Source organism: Pelodiscus sinensis, chromosome 10, assembly GCF_052426305.1.
Source record: "Pelodiscus sinensis isolate ZL-2025 chromosome 10, ASM5242630v1, whole genome shotgun sequence".
NCBI lineage: Eukaryota > Metazoa > Chordata > Testudines > Trionychidae > Pelodiscus > Pelodiscus sinensis.
In genome coordinates, this window is record NC_143061.1 from 13479177 (window position 1) to 13504965 (window position 25789).

General features: G+C 41.3%; 1 protein-coding gene and 1 long non-coding RNA gene across 6 annotated transcripts in view; both read right to left on the bottom strand.

Annotated features, from left to right (window-relative positions):
• Positions 1-4040: 4040 nt before the first annotated feature.
• On the bottom strand, positions 4041-7261 carry LOC142830869 (uncharacterized). Its single transcript, XR_016350391.1, has 2 exons — positions 6583-7261; positions 4041-5074 (listed from the first exon to the last, which is right to left on the bottom strand). It is a non-coding gene; the product is annotated as an uncharacterized LOC142830869 (long non-coding RNA).
• A 13368-nt stretch (positions 7262-20629) lies between these two features.
• The window catches only part of NAALADL2 (N-acetylated alpha-linked acidic dipeptidase like 2), a 984106-nt gene continuing 978946 nt past the window's right edge, over positions 20630-25789 (bottom strand). For all 5 annotated transcript variants that reach the window (XM_075937993.2, XM_075937986.2, XM_075937990.2 and 2 more), the window contains one exon: positions 20630-21593. In XM_075937993.2, coding sequence (XP_075794108.2) covers positions 21395-21593 — 199 coding nt within the window. In that variant the 3' untranslated portion in view covers positions 20630-21394. The remainder of the gene's footprint in view (positions 21594-25789) is intronic.

Genomic DNA, 25789 nt, shown 5'->3' on the forward strand with positions numbered 1-25789 from the left:
TTCCTTCAAAGGGCCAGCCAACCTGTGACATTACTCCCCATTTCTTCAAACACCTTCCCTGACTCAGGACAAGCATTGCCCTCTTCATCCTGTCGGGCTGGATGAGTTTCATCCACATAGAAAGCTGCATCCTCAGCCTCAAAGGGTTCATACCACAGTGCCCACCGAGACTTTGGAGTCTTGTGTTTTACCTCACAGGAGTCCCTCGTGCCACTGCCAACCTCTGATGCTCTTCTTCTGCCTCCATCACCCATACCTCAGGCTACATTTACACTGCCCCGTCTTGTGCAAGAACATATTCAAAGAAGGTGCTGCGATGAATATTGCCACGTCTCATTTACATACTTAATGAGCCGCCATTTTGCACAAGGGGCTTTTGCACACTGCTCCTTCTTGTGCAAAAAGCCCCTCTTGCGCAAGAGCCATTCTGCCGCTTATTTTCAAGCAGAACGGTTCTTGCACAAGAGGGTTTTTTTGTGCAAAACGGATCGATGTAGACTGCTCTTCCTTGCACAAAAGCCCCTTGTGCAAAAAATGGTGGCTCATTAGGTATGCAAATGAGGCAATGATATTGAGCGCCACGTTTCATTTGCATATGTTCTTGCTCAAGACTAGACAGTGTAGACATGGCCCCAGAGTTTTTAATCTGAGTTTGTCCCTCCTTTTGCCTGCTGCTCCAGGAAAAATCAACCCTTCTTCCTATGTGCAGAGAGGGCTGAGTCCTCACCCTGTATTGTTTCCTATCTCTGTTGCAGTATTGGCCCATTCCATGGTATGACTGGCACAAGACTAAGGACAGAATTCATCAGGCCAGGGGGAGGAGCTAGCTCTGGGCCCCCCAAAGGTACAGAGCCTTGGCACATCATGCAAAGCCTCTTCCAGTCAGCATTTCACCCAAAGCTCTGGTGAGGATTTAAATGGGCCCGGGGCTCCCAGCTGCTGCCCATGCCCTGAGGCAACTGCCTTCTTTGCCCCTTCCCTTTCCTCCATAGCCCTGGATAGATAGTCTGGCCTAGTGGTCAGAGCAGGAGCCAAGCCAGGTTGGATTCCAAGGGTATGTCTACACTACCACCCTAGTTCGAACTAGGGTGGTAATGTAGGCAACCGGAGTTGCAAATGAAGCCCAGGATTTGAATTTCCCGGGCTTCATTTGCATTAAGCCAGGCGTCGCCATTTTTAAATGTCCGCTAGTGCAGACTCCGTGCCGCGCGGCTACACGCGGCACAGACTAGGTAGTTCAGACTAGGCTTCCTTTCACATGAAACGAGGAGTAACGGTAGTTCAGACTAGGAAGCCTAGTCCGAACTACCTAGTCCGTGCCGCGTGTAGCCGCACGGCACGGAGTCCGCACTAGTGGACATTTAAAAATGGTGGCACCCGGCTTTATGCAAATGAAGCCCAGGAAATTAAAATCCCGGGCTTCATTTGCAACTCCGGTTGCCTACATTACCACCCTAGTTCGAACTAGGGTGGTAGTGTAGACATACCCCAAGAAATTAGAGTCCAACACAAACCAGTGGGTAACACTGAGATTCACTAAGATGTTACTAAGCAGGTAGAGTCACAATACCAGAAAACCAGAGACTGAGACCCATCAGAGAACAAACCAGGAGTTGGATATTAGGTAGGGGCAAGTTACCAGGAGACAAGACACAAACCTTGCCAGAGAAGCAGTCCTAAGCAGGGCCATCCCCGGTGCATGAACAACTTCCTCTTCCTGTGCTGGGTTCATATAGATGCTTTGAACCAATCAGGCCTGTCCAATGTTCCGCCAATTGGATTCCAGGATGGTGTCCTGTCAGAGATCAGCTACTATTTGAAAAACTGCTAGCAGCTCCCCAAATAGCTAGCCAGAGCTTCCTAGGACCAAGCGCTCTATGGATCAGGGTTCAAGATCTGCTGTTTTTGTTGTGCAAGTTCTGTGACATCATATTTATCATACATTTCACACTAGCTTCCTATTAAGGTAATCAGGTATGTAAGTGAAAGGCCTTCCATCAGCTGAACTCAACTGAGACACTTAACCTTTGTGATGAGGGCCAGTCCTTTTTCATCTCCATTCTTGTTCCCACTTTACCCATCGCAGCCTCTTGGTTTCTTAAAAGGGAAACTCCTTTTCCAATGTCCAAGCTTGTCATGGACCAAAACCATCCATCCGATGTTTATGCCTTGACAACAGACCAAATTCTGGCATTTTTGCCTCCAGTCTGTCCCACACTGCAAGGCTTTATGTCCACTTTACAGGTGGGCAAACTCTTCTTATGTGACCTTTGCCTGCATTAGTAACACATCTTTGGCTGGGGTCCAAATAGCTTTTTCTTCTCTGGACCCAACAACCAATGACGGTTTCTTTACACAACATCTCTAACATGGTTTTGTTGCTGCTCCTCTACGCAGGCCAGTCACCTCAGTAAATCCGGCTCTACCTCCCTTTAGTTTCATTGGGCCACTTGGATTTGTCAGAGTGCTGCTAGGATATGTTTGGATGTCACCACCTACTCTGGCAAGCACACCTATGCTCCCACAGACTGCCTTGGGCGGGTAGGACTTCTCCTGGCAAAGATAGCTCCATCCCCCATTTGTAACTATCCCCACTTCCCACTTATTCCAGCAGCCAGTCAGATCCCATTTCTGATACCTCTAGTTGGTGGGAGACTCTCAGAGCCCCCTCTGATGCCTGTGTGTAATGTTGCCAGCACCCTTAGCACCATGCTTTCCCACAGACTACCTGCCTTCCATCAAGTCTTGTATGGCTCAATCTGCCAGCCAAGTCCCAAGTTCAAACCCCTTTCAGAGTAACCTGCTAAGTAACTGGAACTAGATGCATTCATCGAGGGTAGGTCTATCAGTACTTATTATCCAGGATGGGTAGGAATCATGTCCCTAGCCTCTGTTTGTCAGAGGCTGGAAATGGATGACAGGAGAAGGATCACTTGATGATTCCCTGTTTCTGTTCACTCCTTCTGGGGCATCTGGTATTGGCCATTGTTGGCAGAGAGGATACTGGGCTAGATGGACTTCTGGTCTGATCCAGTATGGCCGTTCTTGTGTTCTTATGTCATGGGCCATGCTGAACCATTCTTGCCTTAAAGGGCCAAGTGACTTGTGCCGGTGCCACTTAACTAGCGATAAGGTTACTGACTCTGAACTTCACCTTGAACTCGACTAAATACCTTTCATGATTTGGCCAAGTTTGGGTAAGTATGTTTTCACACACTCTTACCCAAACCATAAAAGGTATTTGAGTGCCACACCCAGGGAAATATATTTTTGTCTGAAGAAAGAAGATTGGGAGATGGTCTGAAATGGCCACCTGCTACCCTTCCCCTACCCCACGGCTGGAACACTTGCTCTCAAGAGCTTCCTTTCTTCTCTCTTATCAGCAGGCCTTTGGGATCCTCATTTTGCTATGTCATCCATGACTGCCAACACCCTCATGCCTCTGGCTAATTCATTTCATTGGCTCCCTAATTATCTACACATTGGTCCAAGATTTTGGTTGAATGTTTTGGTTTTGTTTTGTTATAAATCTCACCAAGCAGATACAAAAAAAACAGGGGGCATCTACCATCCATTTAAAAGTAAATAAATGTCACTTAAAAGGAAGTAATCTGGAGTATTTCTATAGATGTTAGAAAAAATGTTAAGTGGAATAGTTATAGCAAAAGGCAGCTCATCTCAACATGAAAAATGCAGTGTGGCTGATGATGACTGACTGCTGCTTTATTACATCTACATGCTGATGATGCCCCAAAGTGACTAAAAAAATTCCCAAGGAAACCAAGTTCTGCAAATAGTTCATGCTATAATGGGAGCAGAACCAAATAACTGCCATCAGCTTTGGAACTGCACTGAATTTGCCAGCTGACAATCTGGTCCATAGATCTTTTGCAAAACAATTCTGTGGGAATCTGTATTTTTGAATTGTTGTAGTAGCAGATGTGTGGCCAGTTTCATGAAACGTATACCATTCCTAGTAATTATAAATCTTCTTCTTTCAACCCTCGTGACAAAGCGTCAGTGAAATATGCCCTGGAATATCAAGCTAAATGCTTCATTTATTAATCACCACATTACATTGAGTATTTCTCTGTTAGCACTTGATGCATTATAAAAATCTGCCTTTTTATTTCAATTGCTGTCCCCTTGCTATTTTATAATAGCATGCAGTAATGAAGTTATCATTTACTAATAGAAGACTAAATTACCTTAGTATGAATAGAAGGCTATTTACTCACTTATGGTGTTCCACTTACGACAGGCTAGGAGAGTATGACTTGAGCACTCTATGAATGGCATTCACACTTGGATTGTCCCAGCAATTCAGAAGGCTTGAGTCACTTTCTCACTTCCAACACTACATAACCCTTCCATTTACATCCCATTCATAAATTCCAGTGGGATGCCCCTTTAACAAACAGAGAAATGGACTTCTATTTCTCCATTCATTACAAGGGCATCCCACTGGAGTTTGCTAAATGAACTTTATGAGATGAGGCATGTTCAATTTTCCATACTTCCTATATGCTAATATTGGCCTATTTTGGATCCATTTAAACCTGGATCTTCATTGTATGTTAATACCATGTCCTTTTTCTTTGGAAAATGCAGGGACACATCACATAGTGGAAATTCACTTTACATTTGTCCACCTTTCTGCACAAACACCTCCTTGTCACCTGGGCACAGCACCAATCTACAGGATTCTGATTTTGAACTCTATTAGTATTCAGAGGGGAAAAATGGCAAAAGGATGTTTGAAATGTCAGTCTTGTATTTTGTGGAGTGAACAGCATGGTAATTGCAGCGGTAGATGGATACATTGTTTTCTAATTGCTCTTGTATGGCTGTTGTGCTCCACTTTTGGCAACCAGAATCCCCCCTTTTTTATGGGGGGTAGGTATTTCTCCACATGTAGGACTTGATTCTGCTCTTCTGATGCTTTTACTCCTGTGTAATCCCATTAGTTGTTTGGATTACACCCCATCTACATACGTTGAACTGGAAATGGGATCAGGTCCATACTTACTAATGTCTCCACTCGATGTTCCCCAAGCAACTCTTCACACTAGGACTGTCACATAACAGAAGGCACGAGTCACTTGCTCTCTTCCAGCACTCCTAAAACCCTCCCATTTGCTTCCCATTCACTACCAACCCCTTAAACTTCCATCCCAAACTACATCAGCAACAGCCACAGTACCACTTTTACATTGCAACTCTTCTTTACATTGCCCATCTCCGCACATCATTTCCCCCTTTCTACTCATCCAACAGTAATTGACAACAATTCTGTGCAACATTTTCTCTCTCACTGTCTCACTCATTTTCCTCTCCAAACAGTGTTCAGTGATACTGAAGGACACTGTATGAAACTCGATTGTATTGTCTAGTGGAACAAATAGCAGATACTTAAGGACTGACAGGTAACATTCTCTTTAAGAGAGAGGGTCAATTTCTAGTACAATAGTTGCTATCAAACTGATTATAGGGTTGTAAAAGGGAAATAAATAACAGGTGGACTTCTTGTTTTTAAGTGCATTCCCATTTATGCTGGCAAAATAACCCTAGACACAATGGATTAAATTAATCCCAGGTGCAATGTTGATGATCTGAATTACATTAGAGATGAATTTGTCCATTGGCTACAAACCCTTGTAGAGTTCACCTGAAATCATATGGTGAAGCTTTGTTAGAAAAGGACTTTAATGTGGTTGAGGCTGAGCTATAAAAGGAGGGTCAGATCCTCAGCTGGGATAAATCAGGGTATTAGTTGAAGCTACCTTAATTTCCTTCAGTAGAAGGGGTAGCCCAGAGTCTTTAGACCTGAGAAGTGAAAATTGCAAATAAAAAGAGACAAGTTTAGTAGAAGTAAGGTTAAAAAAAAAAACGTGTAGAAGAACAGTGTGATGGGGCATCCCCCCCTGAGCTTAATCAGGAAAAAGATTAACCAAAGAAACACACTGGCAATGCCTACCCCTGCTGAAAGAAGCAAGCTTAAAAAGGAGAGCTGGCTACAGGAAAGGATGGCAAAGGAAGAAAGCTGCTGCACCTGAAAAGAAGGTGACTTGTTACAGAGCAGTGGAGAAACTGCTGACAAGTCCCCACTGCTGACAAAGATTTACCCGAACCTGGAAAAACTTTGTGGGGCTGTGTGGCGGGCCCCTCCCGCCTGGGTCCCTGACCCCTTGTGATACAGTCTCTCCCTGGCCCTTTAAGCCAGGCCAAAGACCCTCTGGCCTGAGTCCACAAAACAGTCTGCAGCTGGCCCTTTAAGCAGGGCTAAGGCCCCCCCGGCCAGAGTCCACAAAACAGTCTACAGCTGGCCCTTTAAGCAAGGCCGAGTCCACAACGCAGTTTGTCGTTGTAGCAGGGGCACACCCCAGGTAGGGGGACCCAGGCCCCCCCTACTCCACCAGGTCCCAGACCAGGGCCCTGTGAGCAACCAGGTACCAGGTCACTCTCTCAGCGGGGCCATCCAGCCAAAACGCGCCGAGGTTCTCGGGCCGGGAGCGGCAGCTCCTGCTCCTGCCCTGGGCCACTTCCTACCTGGACCCCCAGGCTTCTTTCCCCTGGACTTACCCAGCTGGCTGCAATCTCCAGGCCGGCGTCCCCTCGGCAGGCAGTCTCTGGCTTGCACCAATTCGCCTCCGCCTTCCTTCCGGTCTCTCCTGGAGTCCCTGGCAACCGCTGAGGGAGAGCTCCCTTCTCCAGACCTTCTCCTTCGGCTGCCTCCCCTGACTGAGTCCTGGCCCAGGCTTTTATAGCCCTGCTGCAGCCTGGGCATGCTCGGTAGGGCTGTGGGGGAGGAGCCTCTGCAGCCAGGTAACCCTGGCTGGGCCCTGTAGGTTCAGTGCGGGGCTGCCTCGCCCCGTCACAGGCTGGAGGAGGAAAAGGTTCTGAACCTGCCTGAATTAGACCCTGCTGCCCCAAGAAATACCCAGTATATGATAGACAGAATTCTGAAAGAAATCTTTGCCTTGGTGTGTGTGTGTAGCTTTTCAAAAAAGCTTTTCAGGGTTTATAAACTCAGACACTTAGTTAAAGATACATCTTGGCAAGCACCTTGAACTTCCCTTTCTATTTCTTCCCCATTACAGGGAAGATGATGCACCAATTGTTGCCCCTAAGTATCACAGAATTGATTCAGCTCCCAGGGCAACTCTCATAGCTGCTTTTACATTCACTCCTGATAGGCTATTGAGGCTAACTCGACAAGACAGTGAAATTCCTTTTCAAGGGCAGAGGATTAGATGGTTATTTCTAGAGGTTCCACAAGCTGTACTGTGTTACACAGGATTTTTTGTCATTGTTGTTGTTGTAGAAAATCATCTATATCTCCAGCTAAGCGAGATCACTGTGGAATGAACTGGCATTGCTACTTTAAATTGGATAACTGAGTTTATGGGCCACCTGGTGTCAACTAACAGGGTTCCACTGAGTCATTTGAGGCAGGGTCTTTACTAGAGGCTTTTATGGTGCTTAGCTCACTGCAGCCCTAACCCAGGACTGGGACACCTGAGCACTGCTGCAAAACAAGTAATAATTACAACAACTGAGCCAAAGATGCAACATCAGCTGAATATCAGGCCTTGTATTAGCTTTTCATCCTACACAAAAGAATGTGCTAAAGCTGTTGAGGGTCCAGCTTATCCCTGATAGCTAGCATTAATTTTTGATTGTGCTGAAATAGTATGAACCATATATTTCCTTTTTCCTCATATAAAGAGCTAAGGGATTTGTGAGCAGCAACATGTATCATTTGGAATTAGGTTTTTCTTTGATATAGTCTAGTAGTTGTAACAGCTTTTATTTCTCTTCTTTGACCAAAACAAGTTTTTCAATATTAGATCGGAATTTGTGGCTCCTGCTTATTCTTCTAGATTATTTAATTGAGATTTAAGGGGACAAATTTGTTGGGCTGCAAGAATGCCCTGATACACCTTGACAATTGTGCTTCCACTGAACAAGGGAATATGACTTGGTCACTGGTCACCACCTTTTTGTATCGTTTGAAGGAACTGGACAATGGAATCAACTACTTCATGGATCACCCCTTTATTGCCCAAAAGGGAAGCCATTGCAAGTCTGCAGAAGACATCAAGTTCCTGTCTGAGAGGAGAGGGTACATTCCCCACAAATCTCCCTCCCCTATAGGACCCAGCTGGTGTCAAATGACATAGTTTCACTGAGCTCTTTGAGGCAGGATCTTGGTTATATGCTTTTATCGTGCTTAGCAAATGTGGCAGTTACCCATGATTGAGGTAGCTGAGCACTACTGTAAAATAAATATTGCAACTGAATATTGGGCCCTATATTACTTGGACTTCCTAGAGTAGAAGCTTCACTCAAAGGTTTTGTATATATAAATGTATATATATTTATATATATTCATAATCAGGTACATTCGCCATTCACCCAAACTATCAAGCAGTTTAAATTAAAAATGTAGTCAGTGTAAACATGCTTCAATATTTTCTAAACCAAGCATTTCAGCTTTTTAAATTCAAAATAACTTCTTTGCTTTGCATATCAGTTGTATTTTTTCTTTTAAAACAGAGGTTAAAAGACCTCAAGAATGGAATAAAACATGTCATTTAATTTGAAACATTTTTGCAACATTCATAGTTTGCTGAAAAATTCTTTAGTTTGATCACTAAACTAAAAAAACAAAACAAACAAAACAGATATCCAGATATCTCTAGTTACCAAATGCACTGTACAAGTAAAAGGAAATAAAGGCCTGATCCTACGGCTTGGTAATATCCTGGTGTCTTGTTGGAGACCCCCAAAGGTGCACAAAGACTATCTGCACAGATATGATTGCAGGATCTGGACTTCAGCTATTGGTATCAACTCCTCGATGTGTTTTTGACTTTTATGTTCATGACACAGCACAATTTAAAGGCAACTTTTCACAGGAAATGGGTCATTGGTTCAAACTTTAATTTGTGACCAAAAACAAATGCTTATGCCTCATACAATTTGTGTAGCTACCTCATACAATTTGTGTAGCAATTTGTGTAACAAAAGGTCTATTTTGAATATTGTCTCCATATTATTTGCTAAGTTCCATTACCCTACTTGTGGAGGGAATATTTTGAAAAAGAGTCTGTTAGAGGTATCATGCCAAAGCCAACCTTGTATTATTCACCAGTGTGTTCCCAGATGGCCTTTTAAGGACACAAAAGAAACTAAAAAGGCAATGAAATGTTAATTTCTCCTGTCTAGAAGTAGACTAACGCATAGGTTTGCCAGGTATACAGTTTTTGCCCAACCATTTTTTCCCCCCACCATGTTTGGGATTTTTTATGAAAGTATCTGGCAACCCTACTAACGTAACCATTCCTTGTTCAACATAGGCCATAAGAGAAATTTAGGAATTCTTGTAAATTATTGCTGGATTTATCACACTGGATTTGAGGATACTGGGGGAATGACCAGAACAGGTAATCATCAAGTGATGTTGACCATTTCCCATGTCTGGCAAACAGAGGCTAAGGACACTTCAAAGCATGGCTTTGCATCCCTGCCTATCCTGGAAAATAGCCATTGGTGGATTTACCCTCCTTGAATTAATCTAGATCTTTCCTGAGTTGTATTATAGCCTTTGCCTTTATCGTGACAGAGTTCTTCTCTATACCAAACCAGTGAGTTTTTTCTTGTCACATTCTGCCCATCATTCAAAATAATCATGTAGTGTCTTTCTTATTATTTTTAATCTGGAGAAAAGGAAATCAATTTGGCAAAAAAACAACATAGAAAAAAAACAAATTTGCAAATACACATTTTACAATGAGAACAAATCATTACACCTCTTGAATGCTTCATAAGAGTGGGAAAACTCCACAGCTTCATCTAAACATTGCATACATCTTACAGGCAGAGTAGGAGACTCCTGTTTTCCTGAGAGAGTAAGAACTTCTTTGTCACTTTAGGACAGTTGTGTAATACAGGCAAATCCTAATGATCTGGATTTCAGATGCTCTAAAATGTAGACACCATAGCCAAGATTTTCAAACAACATATAAATACTCAAGAAATGCTGAAAAGATAAGGAGGAGTCCTGTGGCAACTTAACACTAACACATTTATTTAGGCATAAACTTTCATGGATAAAATTCCACTTCAAAGTATGTTTTTGCCCAGAAAAGCTTATACCCAGATAAATCTGTCTTAAAGGTGCCACTGGACTCCCTGTTGTTTTTGCGGATACAGACTAACATGGCTATCCCTCTGATGCTGAAAAGAGTTTTCAGAGAGTAGGTGCTCAGCCTTTTCTGCAGATCAGACTCCCTCTAAGTCAGGCACCCAAGAAAGGAACCCCAAATTATAAGAATTTTTGGAAATCTTAGCTGCCCAGGTCTAGAATCCATATAGAAGACAATTTTCTTTATCCGAAATTCCAATTATCCAATGCGTAGGCTCTCTCCCATCAGCCTTGGAACATTTATATAATTGGGATTTACCTCTCTATAAATTTTTTGAATGTCTTTTGATGTCCCCTGTGATATTAGATGCTGCATTCCCAGATCCTTTTTATATTCTCCCAGGTTCTCCCAATATTGTAGGGTCCTGGGATCCATGTTACTGAAGCAGCAGTTTGAGAGACATATGGTACAATTCATTGACAAAACCAATAGAAATAAAAGCAAATTAAAAGAACTCTGTATAATTCAGTGCAGTGCATATTATACTCATATCTTTGTATTCCAGTTTAATCTCTACAAAAATATAATTCAGGAAAAATAAAGACTAAATCATAATTACAACCACTTTCATATCATGTCTGTTATTGTATTCCATTTCAGCGTCTTTCTGTATCAACGCTGATATACAGTGTAACAACTATAGCAATGGTACAAAATTGGTTATATGTGCTTCTTAATCAAAATATGTAGAATCTACTCGTATTAATAGTCAATGTTATTATACTATGTTGTAAAAGTACAAATTCATACAAAGTAAAGTATCTTCCAGAAAGAAGCTGTTATACCTCTACTCTGTGCCCTTTAATGTATTATAAAAATCAACCTTTCATTGCACATTACCACACAGTATGAAATTTATTGGTTCCTTGGAATCACTATATCAAGTCTATATTACTGCATGGTCAAAATCCTGGTTATTTAATCTTCTTCTAAATTGACTAGCTATCATTTATGGTAGGCTAGCATATTTTGTATGTTAACTCTATTTTACCATTTGACAAGCTAGGAGACAGAAAGAAAGGCATAAATTCACTGTGTTTCTCATATTCTGAGTCAAAGCTGTTCACTGGTGATGCAATTTAATAGATGCTTTTTGTAGCTTTTTATGAAATGCGGGAACATTTGCATATTGTATCCAATGAGATAAATTCCATAAGATGTTATGGGACACAGTCTCAGTATGAGCAACTGTTTTGAACATTACTACTGATGACAGTACTAGGATTAATCCCCAGGGGACACAGCAGTGATACCAGGGCTCATATAAGCCCTGTTTAGAATGCATTTAGGTATTAGTACAATATTAAAATCCTTTACTGAGGCAAAACAATCATATTTTCCATAAGAAAACACCTGTTCATATTACTTCACTTCATTCTTGCTCTCTCCTGTTGTGCACAAACAGTTAAAATACTTGAGTGTAAAATGTTCCCTGAATACTTTCTGCTTTCATTGCCTGAGAAATTACATTGATTTTCCATTTCTCTTAGCATACCAAATCATAATATACATGGTAAGAATATGTTGCCCATTAACGTTCGTAGACTGCAGATGGAAAACAAAGAGCTTTTGTCTTTATCTCATCTGATTTAAATGTGACATATTAAGCATCTCCATAATTCCTCTCTAGTGGATTCAGAGACTGTAAAAAAGTTTTAGCTGCTAACGCTGGGAAATGAGGGCAGATAGGGAAAAAATGGTCCAGCTGATGGTGAGAAACCAAAAATAGTGCACAATACCAGATTGTCATAAGACAGACCTTTCTAGTAAGTACTAAAAAACACTGGTGCCTTAATGTTCTGGGTGGGTCTGTAAGGCAGCCTCGGGGCTGTTCCATACTCCACCAGTTGATCAGGGCTACAAGGTCATCCACATTGGGAGCTCTGAACCATGCTGCCCATGTCCCATGGTTACAAAAGGCTTGGAGAAAAGGGAAGTCACAGAGTTTTTTATGAAATCCTTACATCACCTATGCACACTGACAGAATTCCCAGCTGGCGAATTAAACTCATTTTCTCCATATTGTCACTGAGGATTCGGTCCAATGTCTTGTCAATGTGCCAGCCATGCCCAATTTCCTCTCAAATAAAACTGCTTTGCACAGTGTCGTATGAGCTTTTCATATGCTTTAGGTGAATTGGATGGATAAGAATTCTAACTAAGAATGCCTTACCAATGGAAAGTGTTTTATAAAAATGAATTGTAGGCAGAAATAAATGTAGGAAGGAAAACATCTACACTATCCCTGCCAGCAGGGCCCTATGATTTTCTCTGATCTCCAGAATTGTCACTTTTAAAAATCAACACTAGGGGGACAAAAATATCTTACAATCCATAGAGAGGGAGCTTTTTGCATCAGAAAAGACATGATGTTCTCAGTGCTAATATTTTAAAGGTTGCAATGGAAAGATGCTCTTAAAGAATCCAGAATAAAAGCTGAACAGGTTGCTCAAATCCTTCCTAGTGCTCACTTCAAATGGGGCCGCTTCACTAAGTCTTTGAAATCTGATTAAAAAAACACATTCAGCTCTCTCAGGTTAGTGCCTTGGAACGTCATCTTGGATAGAGACTCCATAATAAAGACATAGTAAAAACCACCCAAATGCATTACTGTAAGAATGCCAGTGAATCTGTAAAGCATCTTCTTCCCAAAAGACTGGTTCAAACCACTACCGCTTTAACTCTCAGTTCTGTCTATCAAATAATGCAGGATAATGATCAGATAAAGAGACCTTAACACCATTCTAAAGCAAGATAAGCTTCCCGAGCATTGTGTAACATAATTTAAAAATATTAAAGGCAACAAGCACTTAACAGAAACAAAGAACAGGAGCTTATTCCATTTTTAAAGCCTTATGGAGGAAAACAGAAAAAGTAGCTTAAACAAAATTATTTTTTACCAACTGAATAGATAGAATACAGATATCGAACAGATTTTTTTTCATTAAGTACAGTGTCATGCTTATTCATCTAACTAGGCTTCTTAAATTAAGTCTCTGTTCTGATTTCAGTGCTGTGTATTTCCTAAAACAAAGGATTTACATTAATACATTCCAACATTTTTAACACAACTGTACCACATTATAGTATATCACATATACATACACTAGACACTTATACGCTGTCCTGTGCTTGATATACTACCGAACCTGAAAGCCTCTGCAAAGTTTTAAAAAGGTATTGTCTTGTCTTTATTATCATATGTCAAAGAACATAACAAATTAAATAGAATATAAATAACTACTTATTCCTAACACAATGATTTGGAAAATGTTATTAAGCCAGATTTTGTCAAAAAAATTTATAAGCATTTACACTTGCTTACACTTCCACCATTTGGTGGACTAACATATGGGAACCTTCAACACAAGGTGAATACTTAATGACACACTGAAATAAGCTATTCTGCTGAGGATATCTTGTAAGCCTGCATGAGCTCCCAATCAATTAAAACAGATGGGGCTGGTAGCTCCACCTATTATTGTATTCCCAACATTTCCCATTAAAAGATCTTGTTTTATTTGCCTAAAAGTTTGCCAAATTGTAACCATTTGGACTGCAAATTTCCAGGCTGGGTGTCTTCCTTGGTGTGTGTATTACTATTTAGTAGTATTAGTACCACTATTGGACATTTTCCATGAAAATGGTTCCCATAATTTCTGAAAAAAAAAAGCTAGGGAAAAATGCATTGTTTTGCCCATTTTCAAAACAGTTCGGCAATCTGTCACTGAGAAGATCTATCAGTTTGGAAGAGGAGTGGGCTTTGTGTCAAAGACACGCCTTTTGCCAGACCCAGGAAAATCTGCCCACATCTGGCCAAGTTAGAAACCTCTAAATAAAATAATAGTTTACACATGCAAACTAAGCAGAGACAGCTTACATTTTAACAGATAAAACCCCCACTGATTCCTTCTGCATGGCGCACGCTGGGCCTGGCCCTGAGCTGGACTTTCCCTGCAATTGCAGACAGCCCGGGGCTGCCCTGGTCATGTTGGGACTGAGACTCTGACCTGAAAGCAGCGATCCTCTTTTCTCCATGTCTTCTCTGCTGCCCCCCAAGCACTGTGGAGGAGGAATCTGACCAATTTGAATGCAAAAGGGAATAGATCCACACATAGAGAGAGGGGCAGGAAGCAGATAGGTTCAGAGGCTAGAAACTAGGAACAGCAACATACGTGGGGGATGCTAGGACTGGTGAAGCAAAGAAAGGAACTGAAATTCAGTGATGCAGAATGTGTGAGGTGAAGAGAAATGAGATGACTTGAAGAGGAGCCAAAGTGTTGGGGAAAAAAAACAGACTAAGGAAAGTCTGAGACAAGGAGCCAGGTGCTCCAAGTCGGAGGGACACTAAAATAGGGTGAGGAGCCTGAAGAAAGAGGCTGGGACTTGTGGCTGAGGCAAAGGGAAGAAACATGGGTAGCAGGGGAAGAGAGATTAAATGAGCACCTGGAGAGCAGAAACTGAGCCTGGCTAGTCAAGAAGACTGGGGCAAGAAGCTGGAGGGGATGGGAAAGGCTGACAAGAACAAGGAGACCTGGAACAAATAGGAAAAACTGGGACGAGAAGACTGCAGAATGGAAACTGGGACTGGCTATGTGAGGAGGCTAGCACTGGGATGAGAAGACCAAGATGGGGAAGAGACAGGACTGAGACATGAATGTGACAGAAATGATGAGGCTTTGGTGGATAGGACAGAAGACTCTGTGCTCACTAAACCACACTTTCCTCCAGATGCTGAAATAGAACCCACATTTACCGAGTCTCACCTGTTGTCAGCAGATACCTGTAAAACCTGTCAAAGTGTGCGACCTCAGTTCCCTCTAGTGCTGGTCCAGAGGAAGAAGGACAACCTCTTATTACAACTTGCTACCTCATGTGGCAAAGGTCTGTGCTGTGAATCTAAACACTTCAGACATGTTGATCAGCCAAGTGGGTATCATTATTTAGTAACATGATGGAATTAGTTTTTTTAGTCTGCTACTTGAAAGACTTAGGAAATAACACACACAGAAGTATTATGTTAAAAGAAGATTAAGATTGCAAAGTCAACTGCTCACATTTAGGAAATGCCAGAATTAAAATTTCCTCCACAAACTTGTTTTCACTTGTACAGTTTCATACGTACAGAATAGGAAGCGACTGTCTGGGAAGGAGTATTGCAGAAAGGGATCTACGGGTTATAGTGGACCACAAATTGAATATGAGTCAGCAGTGTGATGCTGTTGCAAAGAAAGCAAACATGATTCTGGGATGCATTAACAGGTGAGCAAGACACGAGAAATCATTCTTCCGCTCTATTCTGCGCTGGTTAGGCCTCAGTTGGAGTATTGTGTCCAGTTCTGGGCACCGCATTTCAAGAAAGATGTGGAGAAATTGGAGAGGGTCCAGAGAAGAGCAATGAGAATGATTAAAGGTCTAGAGAACATGACCTATGAGGGAAGGCTGAAGGAATTGGGTTTGTTTAGTTTAGAAAAGAGAAGATTGAGGGGGGACATGATAGCAGTTTTCAGGTATCTAAAAGGGTGTCAGAAGGAGGAGGGAGAAAACTTGTTCATCTTGGCCTCTGAGGATAGAACAAGAAGCAATGGGCTTAAACTGCAGCAAGGTAGGTTTAGGTTGGACATTAGGAAAAAGTTCCTAACTGTCAGGGTAGTCAAACACTGGAATAAATTGCCCAGGGAGGTTGTGGAATCTCCATCTCTGGAGATATTTAAGAGTAGGTTAGATAAATGTCCATCAGGGATGGTCTAGACAGTATTTGGTCCTGCCATGAGGGCAGGGGACTGGACTCGATGACCTCTTGAGGTCCCTTCCAGTCCTAGTATTCTATGATTCTATATGCATTATGTAACAGTCTTTAATACCATGCAATTTCCCATGGGATTTCAGTGCATAGCTCTGGGGATGAATCAGGGCTGGGTAGTGAAGGAGGCTGCTGTCTGTAAGAACTCTATACTTCATTAGTTTTGGGAGATGTATAATAAATAATACAGTCAATTGTGAGAGGAAAAAGTACAGAGTCATGGTTAAAGCAGTTGGATGCTGTCCTGGATAACTCGATTTTATCCTTGTCTCTGAAAAAATGTTCCTTTCTAGTTGCAATGACTTGCTCAGCACCAAACTTTTCACAAGTGCCCACTAACTGTCCTAATTTTTTGGGTGCATGACCGTGGCACCCTAGGGTCTATCTTGCAGAAGTGTTGACCACTGATAGAGGCACTTGCAGTCAATGAATATATGCTTTAAACACACACAGTACCATTTAATGCTAAGCATGCTGCAAAATCAGACCTCAAACATCTCAAATTGGACTTTGCTTTGAACTCCTAAATTGGCAGGCACTAGGGCGGGAAAGAATGTGCCATCAGAGCAAAGAGAATACCATTCAGACAGACGGCCACCAATCCAAGTTAAGGTCTGGCCCTAAGAGCTACTGAGTACCCTGAAGTCCCACTGAGAGTTAAAGGAAATAACTTCTTCCACAGTAACAGAGCAACATTAACATACTTTAGATGCAGTCACTTCCAGTTATCCTTAGCTCAAAGGTTGATAGCCCACAATACAAGGCTTTGAGCATGGGCCCATCTCTTCTAACCCCTGCCTTGAAAATGTGTCTAAGCCCAAACGTAACACACTCTCTCGCTAAAATAAACCACAGATTTTAAACCTGAAGGACTCATGGTCATGTAGTCTAACCTCCTGCATAAAACAGGTCATAGAATTTTATCAAATTCTTAATGTGTGGAGGAAAATGTGTAGTTTAGAATATTTAATTATCTCCATGTATTTCCCCCCTATGAGTTCATATCCTTCTCTAGATTTCCTAGTGCCTCCTGGTTTCCCTATATCTGCCTCTTAGTTTGTGTGATGACAATACTTGATTATGGGCAGGGATTGAAAAGGGGATCTCCAAAGATTAAAATATGAGTCCTTAACGCTCAAGTTAAATGGCTTGCAAGTCATATTTCTTGTCCAATCGATCCAAAAAATAATGTCTGTGGAATCTCCAACAATTAAGTTGAGATTTTCATACCCAATTCCCTGTAAAGTTAATGATAAATTAATATTATAATAATGGGCATGCAATAATAATGCATGCAATAATAATGCTTAAAGTGGATAAAAAAAACCCTATATGGAAGAACTACTCCTAGGGAGAAAAACATCATTACCTGAGAGATGGATTTGGTTCCATTGCATAGCTGCATTGCCTTCCTCATAGCTCCATACATTTGAACAAGTTCTAGACTCTGTGATAAGGGGCAGAGGGAAGGTAAAGTGATAGAGTGATGGTAAATTCATTCTGAAATTTATCACATGGGTATCACTTCTATCTATGTGGGTGGGGAGGGTATCATGTATAAAAATTAGTATATGCACAATACTTGAAAGATAAAGGCAATATACAAGTTATATGTGCATACTATACAACAAAAAAGGGCTTGTTTTTCATGGGTGATAAAAGCAATTCATTGCTCATTGTGAAGTTAATGCTGAAATTCCAGCTTTGGTATACTTGTTATTCATCTGACTTGATTATATTTTGGTTCTTTATGGACTCACTAAAATATGCGCTAATAAAATCATGTTAGCCTTTTATCATCAACTGCCTCACCACACAAATATTGCAAGCTGTAGGATTTCTGGGCCTGGTGAGTGTGTGTCTCTTGCAATCAATGTATTTGTTATGCCGGGTTTGGCAATCAATACTCATGAAAAGGTAATAGATATTTTTAGTACCCTTCAAGGAGTTTGCAAACATACTGCATTTTTTAAAAGGGCATTACATTTATTTCAACACAATACCAGATGGAATTTAGTTTGAATAAACTTAATTTACTGATACCTTTTCTTACCTCATCTGAAACAAGTGACTAAAAGAAGATTCTATAATTAGAAATTCATTATTCATATTTAGAGCCTTATCTTGCTATCAATTCTCTGAGTTGACCAGACTACACGTAACAAATCATGGCAGGAGATGGCCCAGAGTACCCTTTCAAAGGTAAAATGGTGCAAAAATTATTTGTAAGCACCCACCTACACATCTAAAATAAGATGTGTTAGAATCTAGTAACATACCAAGCCTATGCCCCTTCAGGTGCTATAGATAATCGTTATTTTGATATAATGGTATTATTTGTAGTAGAATACTCCAAGTTCCGTGATTTTAAAATTGGTCATGGTTTAACATTAGTAGAGGATGGGAGGGGAAAGGAAAGTTAGTCAGGAATGATTCAGTTATAACAAATGAGACAGTTTTCTAAAAAATCATCAATATACACAATATTGGACATGACGCAGATTGGACTGATAGAAGATTTTTGGGATTTTACATTTCAGAACCAGAAAGGGGCTACTAGTCCCACCTGGAAGAAGGAAACATGCAAAGAAGGTGTTGGTCTATATGTTAAGCCCCTTTACTGGAGCCCGGTTCTGACCACTGAAGTCAATGATTGCTTTATCAGTGTGAGGTGGATCAAGCCTGTATAAATCTGTAACTCAAGGAAGAAGTGGTGCTAACCTCACTGCTGGAAGACTTTTCCTCCTTGGGAAATACAATACAAATCTAGTGCATATAATCAATGGTTAAATACTGTTGGAAAATATAGAGACACGCAGTTCATATGCAACAGTTCCAGCTGTTTAGAAATTATGGTGATGGGTGCTATTGGAAACCAGGAGATAGAGGAGATGTGCTTTGGCAGAAGAAAATAGTGCCATGCCATCTCTTTAGAGTAGGTTTGGAAAGTCAAATTCTTCATCTGCTTTCCAACTGACAGATCCCTTCGTATTAGAAGCACCTAGTGTCAGCTGAAAGGTAGAGAGTAAACCCTTTCCTGTGTTAATAATGTATGATGAAATGTGACAAAAGTGTATCAAAATATACTTCTACAGCAAATCATTGCAGCTATAGAAGTACATTTTTGAAGAACAATATGTGAGGAAACAAAGACTCAGAGTTGTGATAAAAGTCCCTGTTTTCACTTTAGGAACATGCTCTTCTTATACAGAACTCTCATGAAGTTGCACCCTTTAGACAAACTGTGGAATTATGTTTGCAATTCTCCCCAGGTGAAATTTTTCTACAAACAGAAATGTGGCCATTTTCATTATAAATTGAAACACCTCTTTTTATTGTCATGGCAAATTTCAGGTAATGATAACCTATTTAGGATCCCAGACCGCAACTATTTTTTCACTCTGGAAGTCTGAGTGAAATCTGATCATGTTTTTCTTGCAGCTCTAATTCCACAGTCATCATTGTTAAAATTGTATTTCTCTATATGCTCTAAATTTTATTGTGCGGACTTAAAATTATTTATGGATTTAAAAAGCCCTGCAGCTTGGATCCAACCATTACCTGTTTTGCAAAATTAAATGACTTGCATTCCAGTCAGCACTTACATTCACCCCTGTAGTGCAGGGAAGTACAAAAAACTGTACTCGCCTCACCCATCAAGAACTACATGCTAAGCAATGGTAGAGTTATTACCATTTCCCTCAGAAAGGGATTGTCCATTAGGGGAAACACTACTCTATGTTTCAGACAAATGATATGCTTCATCTCCTGGCTATTCCAGATTCTCTAGTGGAGTGAGAATTGTGGGTAGCTTGCACAACTGTGATTGCACTATTATGTGTCTGCAACCTGGGTCTTGCCAGTGAAACAATCAACCTTGTATTTTAAGAACTTCCCTAGGATTTTTAGGTTTTTGATTTTCACTTACACTAATGCTCCTTTATACCACTCTGGGACTGAAGGGGTTCACGAGTGCAGGAGACTGGACTTAATGACTTCTTAAAGTCCCTTCCAGTTCTAGTATTCTATCATTCTATGAAAATGGTTGCTATTATAAAAGTTGACACTATTGGTAACCAGGATAGTATTACACCTTGTTCTGTAAGATTAGGCACTTCATTTCATAAACATTCAAAATATTTTTGGCCAATTCCATCAATTGATTTGAATCTTTCTGAATCATTTGAATTGTTCATATAAAAAAACCCAAACATTTTTCATTGACATTAAAATTCTCCTTCTCTTGTTCAGAAAGAGGATTATCATATATGAACCTTCCCAGAACCTACGTAACATTTATACTCTATGGCTGTGTCTACATTGGCACCCTTTTCCGGAAAAGGGATGCTAATGAGACACTTCGGAATTGCAAATGCCGCGGGGGATTTAAATATCCCCCGCGGCATTTGCATGTACATGGCTGCCGCTTTTTTCTGGCTTGGGGCTTTGCCGGAGAAAAGTGCCAGTCTAGACGGGATCTTTCGGAAAATAAAGCCTTTTCCGGAAGATCCCTTATTCCTCTTAAAATCAGGAATAAGGGATCTTCTGGAAAAGGCTTTATTTTCCGAAAGATCCCGTCTAGACTGGCGCTTTTCTCCAGCAAAGCCCTGAGCCGGAAAAAAGCGGCAGCCATGTTCATGCAAATGGAGCAGGGAAAATTTAAATCCCCGGGGCATTTGCAATTCCGACTGGTCTCATTAGCATCCCTTTTCCGGAAAAGGGTGCCAATGTAGACACAGCCTATGTATCCACAGGAATAAGGATTGTCTCAGAATGCCGGACTCTACTTGCAAAGTATTAAGTGCCTCCTCCTTAATCCTGCAGGACCTGAACACCAATAGCACGAACCCACATCCTTCAACCCCAGACAAACGAGAAAGAACCAAGATGGGTTGGTTGGGGAAGTACAGAAAGTCTGGAGGACTTAAGGGTGAACCAATGAAATTGAAGAGAATGAAGTCATGCTATGCTGGGGTGCCAAGCATTCACAGCTCCCATATACGTACAGTGGGGTGTGCCACACCTCTAAAAATTAGGCCCTTTGCATTTTGCAGGAAGTGTTCAGCACTTTGCAAGACTGAGCCCTAGTCATAAAAATATATTTTACATATAAAAATACAGCAGATTTCCTTCTAAAAATACAAATCTTGAGTGTTATTCCCCTCTTAGTATGTTTTTACACATTCTCAAAGAGACATTTGGGATATACTGTGAACAGTGCAAAAGACTGTCAAAGTTATTAGTACATACACTGTCGTACCTTTAAATATCAACTGGAAAAAAAAGTTGAAAAAGGTTTAAATCTCAAAGAAATTCTGGTCCAGCTCGAACTTTTGCTTAGTGAATTGTAAACAAACTTCTTAGGCTGCTGAGAGTTCTCTCATTTCTTTCCAGCAAAGGAAGTCTCAAACAAATCAAGTCCTGCTTTGAAGTAAACCTGAGCTGAATTGATGCTGTTCAGCACCTTTGACAAGGCTGCTTGAAGGGTCTCATTTGACTGATGTAGCTTGCAGTGCTCCAGTGCCTCTAGTAGTACAGAAAATTGGCTCATCTTTTCATCCAGCCTGTAAAGAATATTTCTAAAAGAGAACAATGGAAAATGGTAAACTCTTTACTCAAACAGATGAAAACAATTACTTCATCAAAAACCATCAAGGATTCCTCCAAGTAACTGCTACACTTTACAAATGATACATATTATGTATAATTAATCTAGCCTGCAGCACCACTGAAGAGGAGGGTAAATATAGTCCATTTTTCAAAAGTGCACCTATTCATCGCTCCAGGTCCAACACCAAAAACATTTACAAACCCTTTGTAAGAACGTCCAGACTTTTCCTGGCCTATTAAGCCATTCAAGATTCAAATGAACTCACATACTCTGGTCCAGAATCTCTCTCTTGAATTATCTCATCATGTTCTCAGAGGCATTGCGTTCATTCTCCCACCCCCTTTAAATGGATTCTAGTTATTACTGGGGATCCTATGTATTAAATAAGTATTTTCTTTGCCGTCTGCTTCTGTTGATTATTTCCCACTTTAATGTCATATGGAGAAATCTGGGTCACACTAAAAACAATGGTAAAACTCCCACTAACTTCAGTAGGAATGTTATTTCACCTGTAGTCTTCTGTTAAATCATCACCACTGCAACCCTCTTTGATGTAACAAACTTAAGTTGAGGAATACTCTAAAAGCAACAGCTTTAGGAATTTTTAAAATGACAGACAACATATGTATGAGCAGAATTATTTATACAGACCTAAAGGTTGCTGTTGCAGGCAAATCTACTCTCAGTGTCTTTGGGAACCTTGTCTGTGTTAAAGGTGATGCAGGACTGAAATTAAAGCTATCCAATGGTTTTCATGAGACTTGTGTAGATATTTAAAAGAAGGCTATAAACGTTATCTCAATGCGACTGTAAATGCAGTAATCATTACCCCAGTTAAATAATCATGTAACTACCAGAAATCTGTACCTGTGGTCTCCTTTGATTGCAAACCAATGTGTGAGAAGTTTCAAATAAAAAGCCCATATGTGATTTTATGAAGGAATTTATCCAGAAATAGGGTTGACATCACAATAGCTGGGACCCTAGTCCAGGTGGGGAGAGCAGCTGCAGACCCCCAGAGGGGGTGAGGCAGAGCACAAGCCTCTCATAGCCTGCCCGTTGGTGCTGCCCTGCCAGTGCTGCCCAGGGCTCCAGTTGCTGCAGCTGATGTGTTAGCAGTGGGGCCCTGGGACAGCTGTTCCTTATCCCCTCACCTCCCATCAGTGCCCTCAGAGGAGCTGACAGCCTCCTAGAGCCCCTGGGAAAGGTGGAGGAGGCAGCTCTATGCTCCTGGATGGGGTGGGGCTGAGAGCAGAAGGGGTGGGGAAGAGGTCAGCCAGGTCTCAATACCACTTGGCGCACAGCACCTTTAGCCCTTAGTGCTGTCCAGAATGGTGCTCTGGCAGTAATTTAAAGGGCCAGGAACTGCTGCTGCCTGTGAATCACCGGGTCCCAGGGCAACTGCTTCCATTGCCCCCCACCCATCAGCAGGCCTGGGTGACCATGTGCAGGGAAAAATTGAGAGGAAGAAATTCCACAGCACGAACATGAAAAAACAGTCACAAAGAAAGCAGGACAGCTGAGCCACTCCATTAGTAACTTAATTACATGACAGGCCCAGTGGCAATTCCAAATTAGTAATAAAACTGCCAGGGATATTCACCTGGAAGATGGAAGACTACAGAAGAGTATCTTCTGCAGATTACTATCAGAGTCTTCTAATTACCAGTCTGCAAGAGGGAGCGGTAATGAAGTGGCAGGATAAATGGCAACTCAGAAGAGCCACTTATGCTCAGTAGTGTTTTGTGTACAGCAATTTGTAACAAAATGCTATGAATAAAGAGTGACATCTTCCAAGTATATGAAACATCTCAGATCATTTAAAAGGTATTTGCTACTAGTCTTGCCTATTTTTAATTCTTTTGTTCCTACACACGGTATTAAACACACAATCAGTAATTAGTACAGTGCAATAGGAATGATAATCTTTGTATCCTCCGGTAGGAGAGCACCTCGCCTAATTTGACTACAATGTCAAATAAATAATCATCATCAATATGGGGGTGGCGGAGAGCCACATGAGTACAGCGGTGCATTGTCCACTTCATAGTTCTGCTTATCATCCTTCTGTTACACATGAACACAATGGGCCATCCCTTCAAAGGAGACTAGATTATGCTGCACGTAGGCACAGCACAACTGTTCAGAAGGAGTGAAATCGGTGGATGCTGATAGCCAGAGCGGTTTTTTGTAAAGTGAGTTGAGGGAGCACTGCCAGCCATGCATGGGGACTCAGAGCAGTCAGGGCCACAAGGAAGTGATGGGTGAGCAATTTAGGTAGCACACTTTACTGCTCCTATTTGCTCTGAAATCAAGGTTTCCCCGTCGACTGCAAGTGGAGTAGGATTAAGTTCTTTCAGGGCAAACGTGCACACACTTGTGTTTGCAATGACATACTATAGCATACAGGCCGTGGATGCCTGGTCAGATTTTCAACCCATCAAGCCACACAACCCTGTGGGCAGTGGACAGCACAGAAACCAGTTATCTTCTTTCTTGACAGGTATGTTCATCTGATCTGGCACTGGAGTGTGGTAGGAAGCAGCAGTTCCCTGTATGCTCTCTCTCCACTAAAGCATCTACATGAAACAGACGGAAATAACATTGCTAATTTAAAATTTCAACAATGGGTTTATATTATGAGGCTAAATTATGCCAAACAATTAAATGTAACCATGGCATTAAGGGATACATTTTAATTTGTTGAAGTCAATAGGAGTTCTCATTGACTTTGATAGAATGAGAAGTTCATCTGAAGTACCTAATAGCTTTCACACTGTAGCCTGGATTTAGGTACCTAGATAAAGCTAAAGTTAAAAAAACAACAAATAGTCTGATAGCACTTTAAAGACTAACAAACATGTAGATGGTATCATGAGAGCTTTCGTGGGATGATACCATCTACATGTTTTGTTAGTTTTAAAGTGCTATCTGACTATTTGGGGTTTTTTTAAGTTTATCCTGTACAGAATGAGTCAGTTACCCCCTGAAGCTTCTAGATAAAGCTATACCTTCAACTAGTGTAAATCTTTAGATGTCAAATGAAGTCAATGGATCTATGACAATTTACATCAGCCACCGAACCATCCCATAGAGAAGTGATGGCAACTTAAAGATGGCAAGATTTTGAGGTCAATGACAAGCACATTTTAGATGTGTAAAGAGACACATCCACCTCCGGTTTCAAAATTTACTGTAAACAAGCCACATGAATAGAACAGTTTGTTTAGTTTTGTGAACATTTACAGGGATCTTAACCCATTTTCACTCTTCTGCTGTGATTCCAATGGTAGATTGGTTACGGGTGACTATTTAAGACAAATACTGTTAACTGAATGGCATATAATGGAGCACATTTAGTTGTCTGGTGAATGTAAGAGAAAGGAGAGCTTTTATTATCAGGTAAGAGAAAATCTTAACTTCTGCAATGATAATATCATTTGGGAACAGTTGATCTATTGCACAGTGTGGTGGAATCTATTTTTCTTTTTGATGTATGACAATACTTCAAAAGCATAAGTAGTAACATTATACGTATATTTTAAAACATTTCTCCAATGGTTTCTCACCAAGATCATATATTTTCCAATTACTTATCACTGCACTGCAAACCAGACCACCTTTTTGCTGAATATAACAAATTCTCTTTATGAATCCTTGCAAAGAGTCAAGGTAGGACCACAGATGTAGCTAGACCAGAGGGCTCTGGCCACAGCAGTTGAAAGCGGCTGGGAGTGGAGTTGCTCTGGTCGGTGGCAGCCTGCAGGGCCAGTGATCTGGGGGCAGAAGTCATGGGAGCAGCTGCCATCCCACGCATGGGGTCAGGGATCCCTGGGAGCAACTGCCACCCCACATAGGGTTGGGGGCAGCAGAGATAGGCAGGTGAGCCAGAGGAACTCAGGCCTCTGGGTTCTCCCTGGCAACAGCCAGGAGGGGAGCCCCAGGAGAGCCCGGATGCTTGACCTCCCCTGGTCTGTCAAATTCCCTTGTTCCGGACCACTCTGGCCCTGAGGGTGACAGATCAAGGAAGGTTCAACTTGTATTTTATTTTCTTTATCTCCAAGTTTCATCAAGTTTAAAATGGCTATAATGTTTGCTAAGTTTTCGTATTTTTCCATGTATTTTGCAGTTAGTAAGTGTTTTAATGAAAATTACAATTGCTTT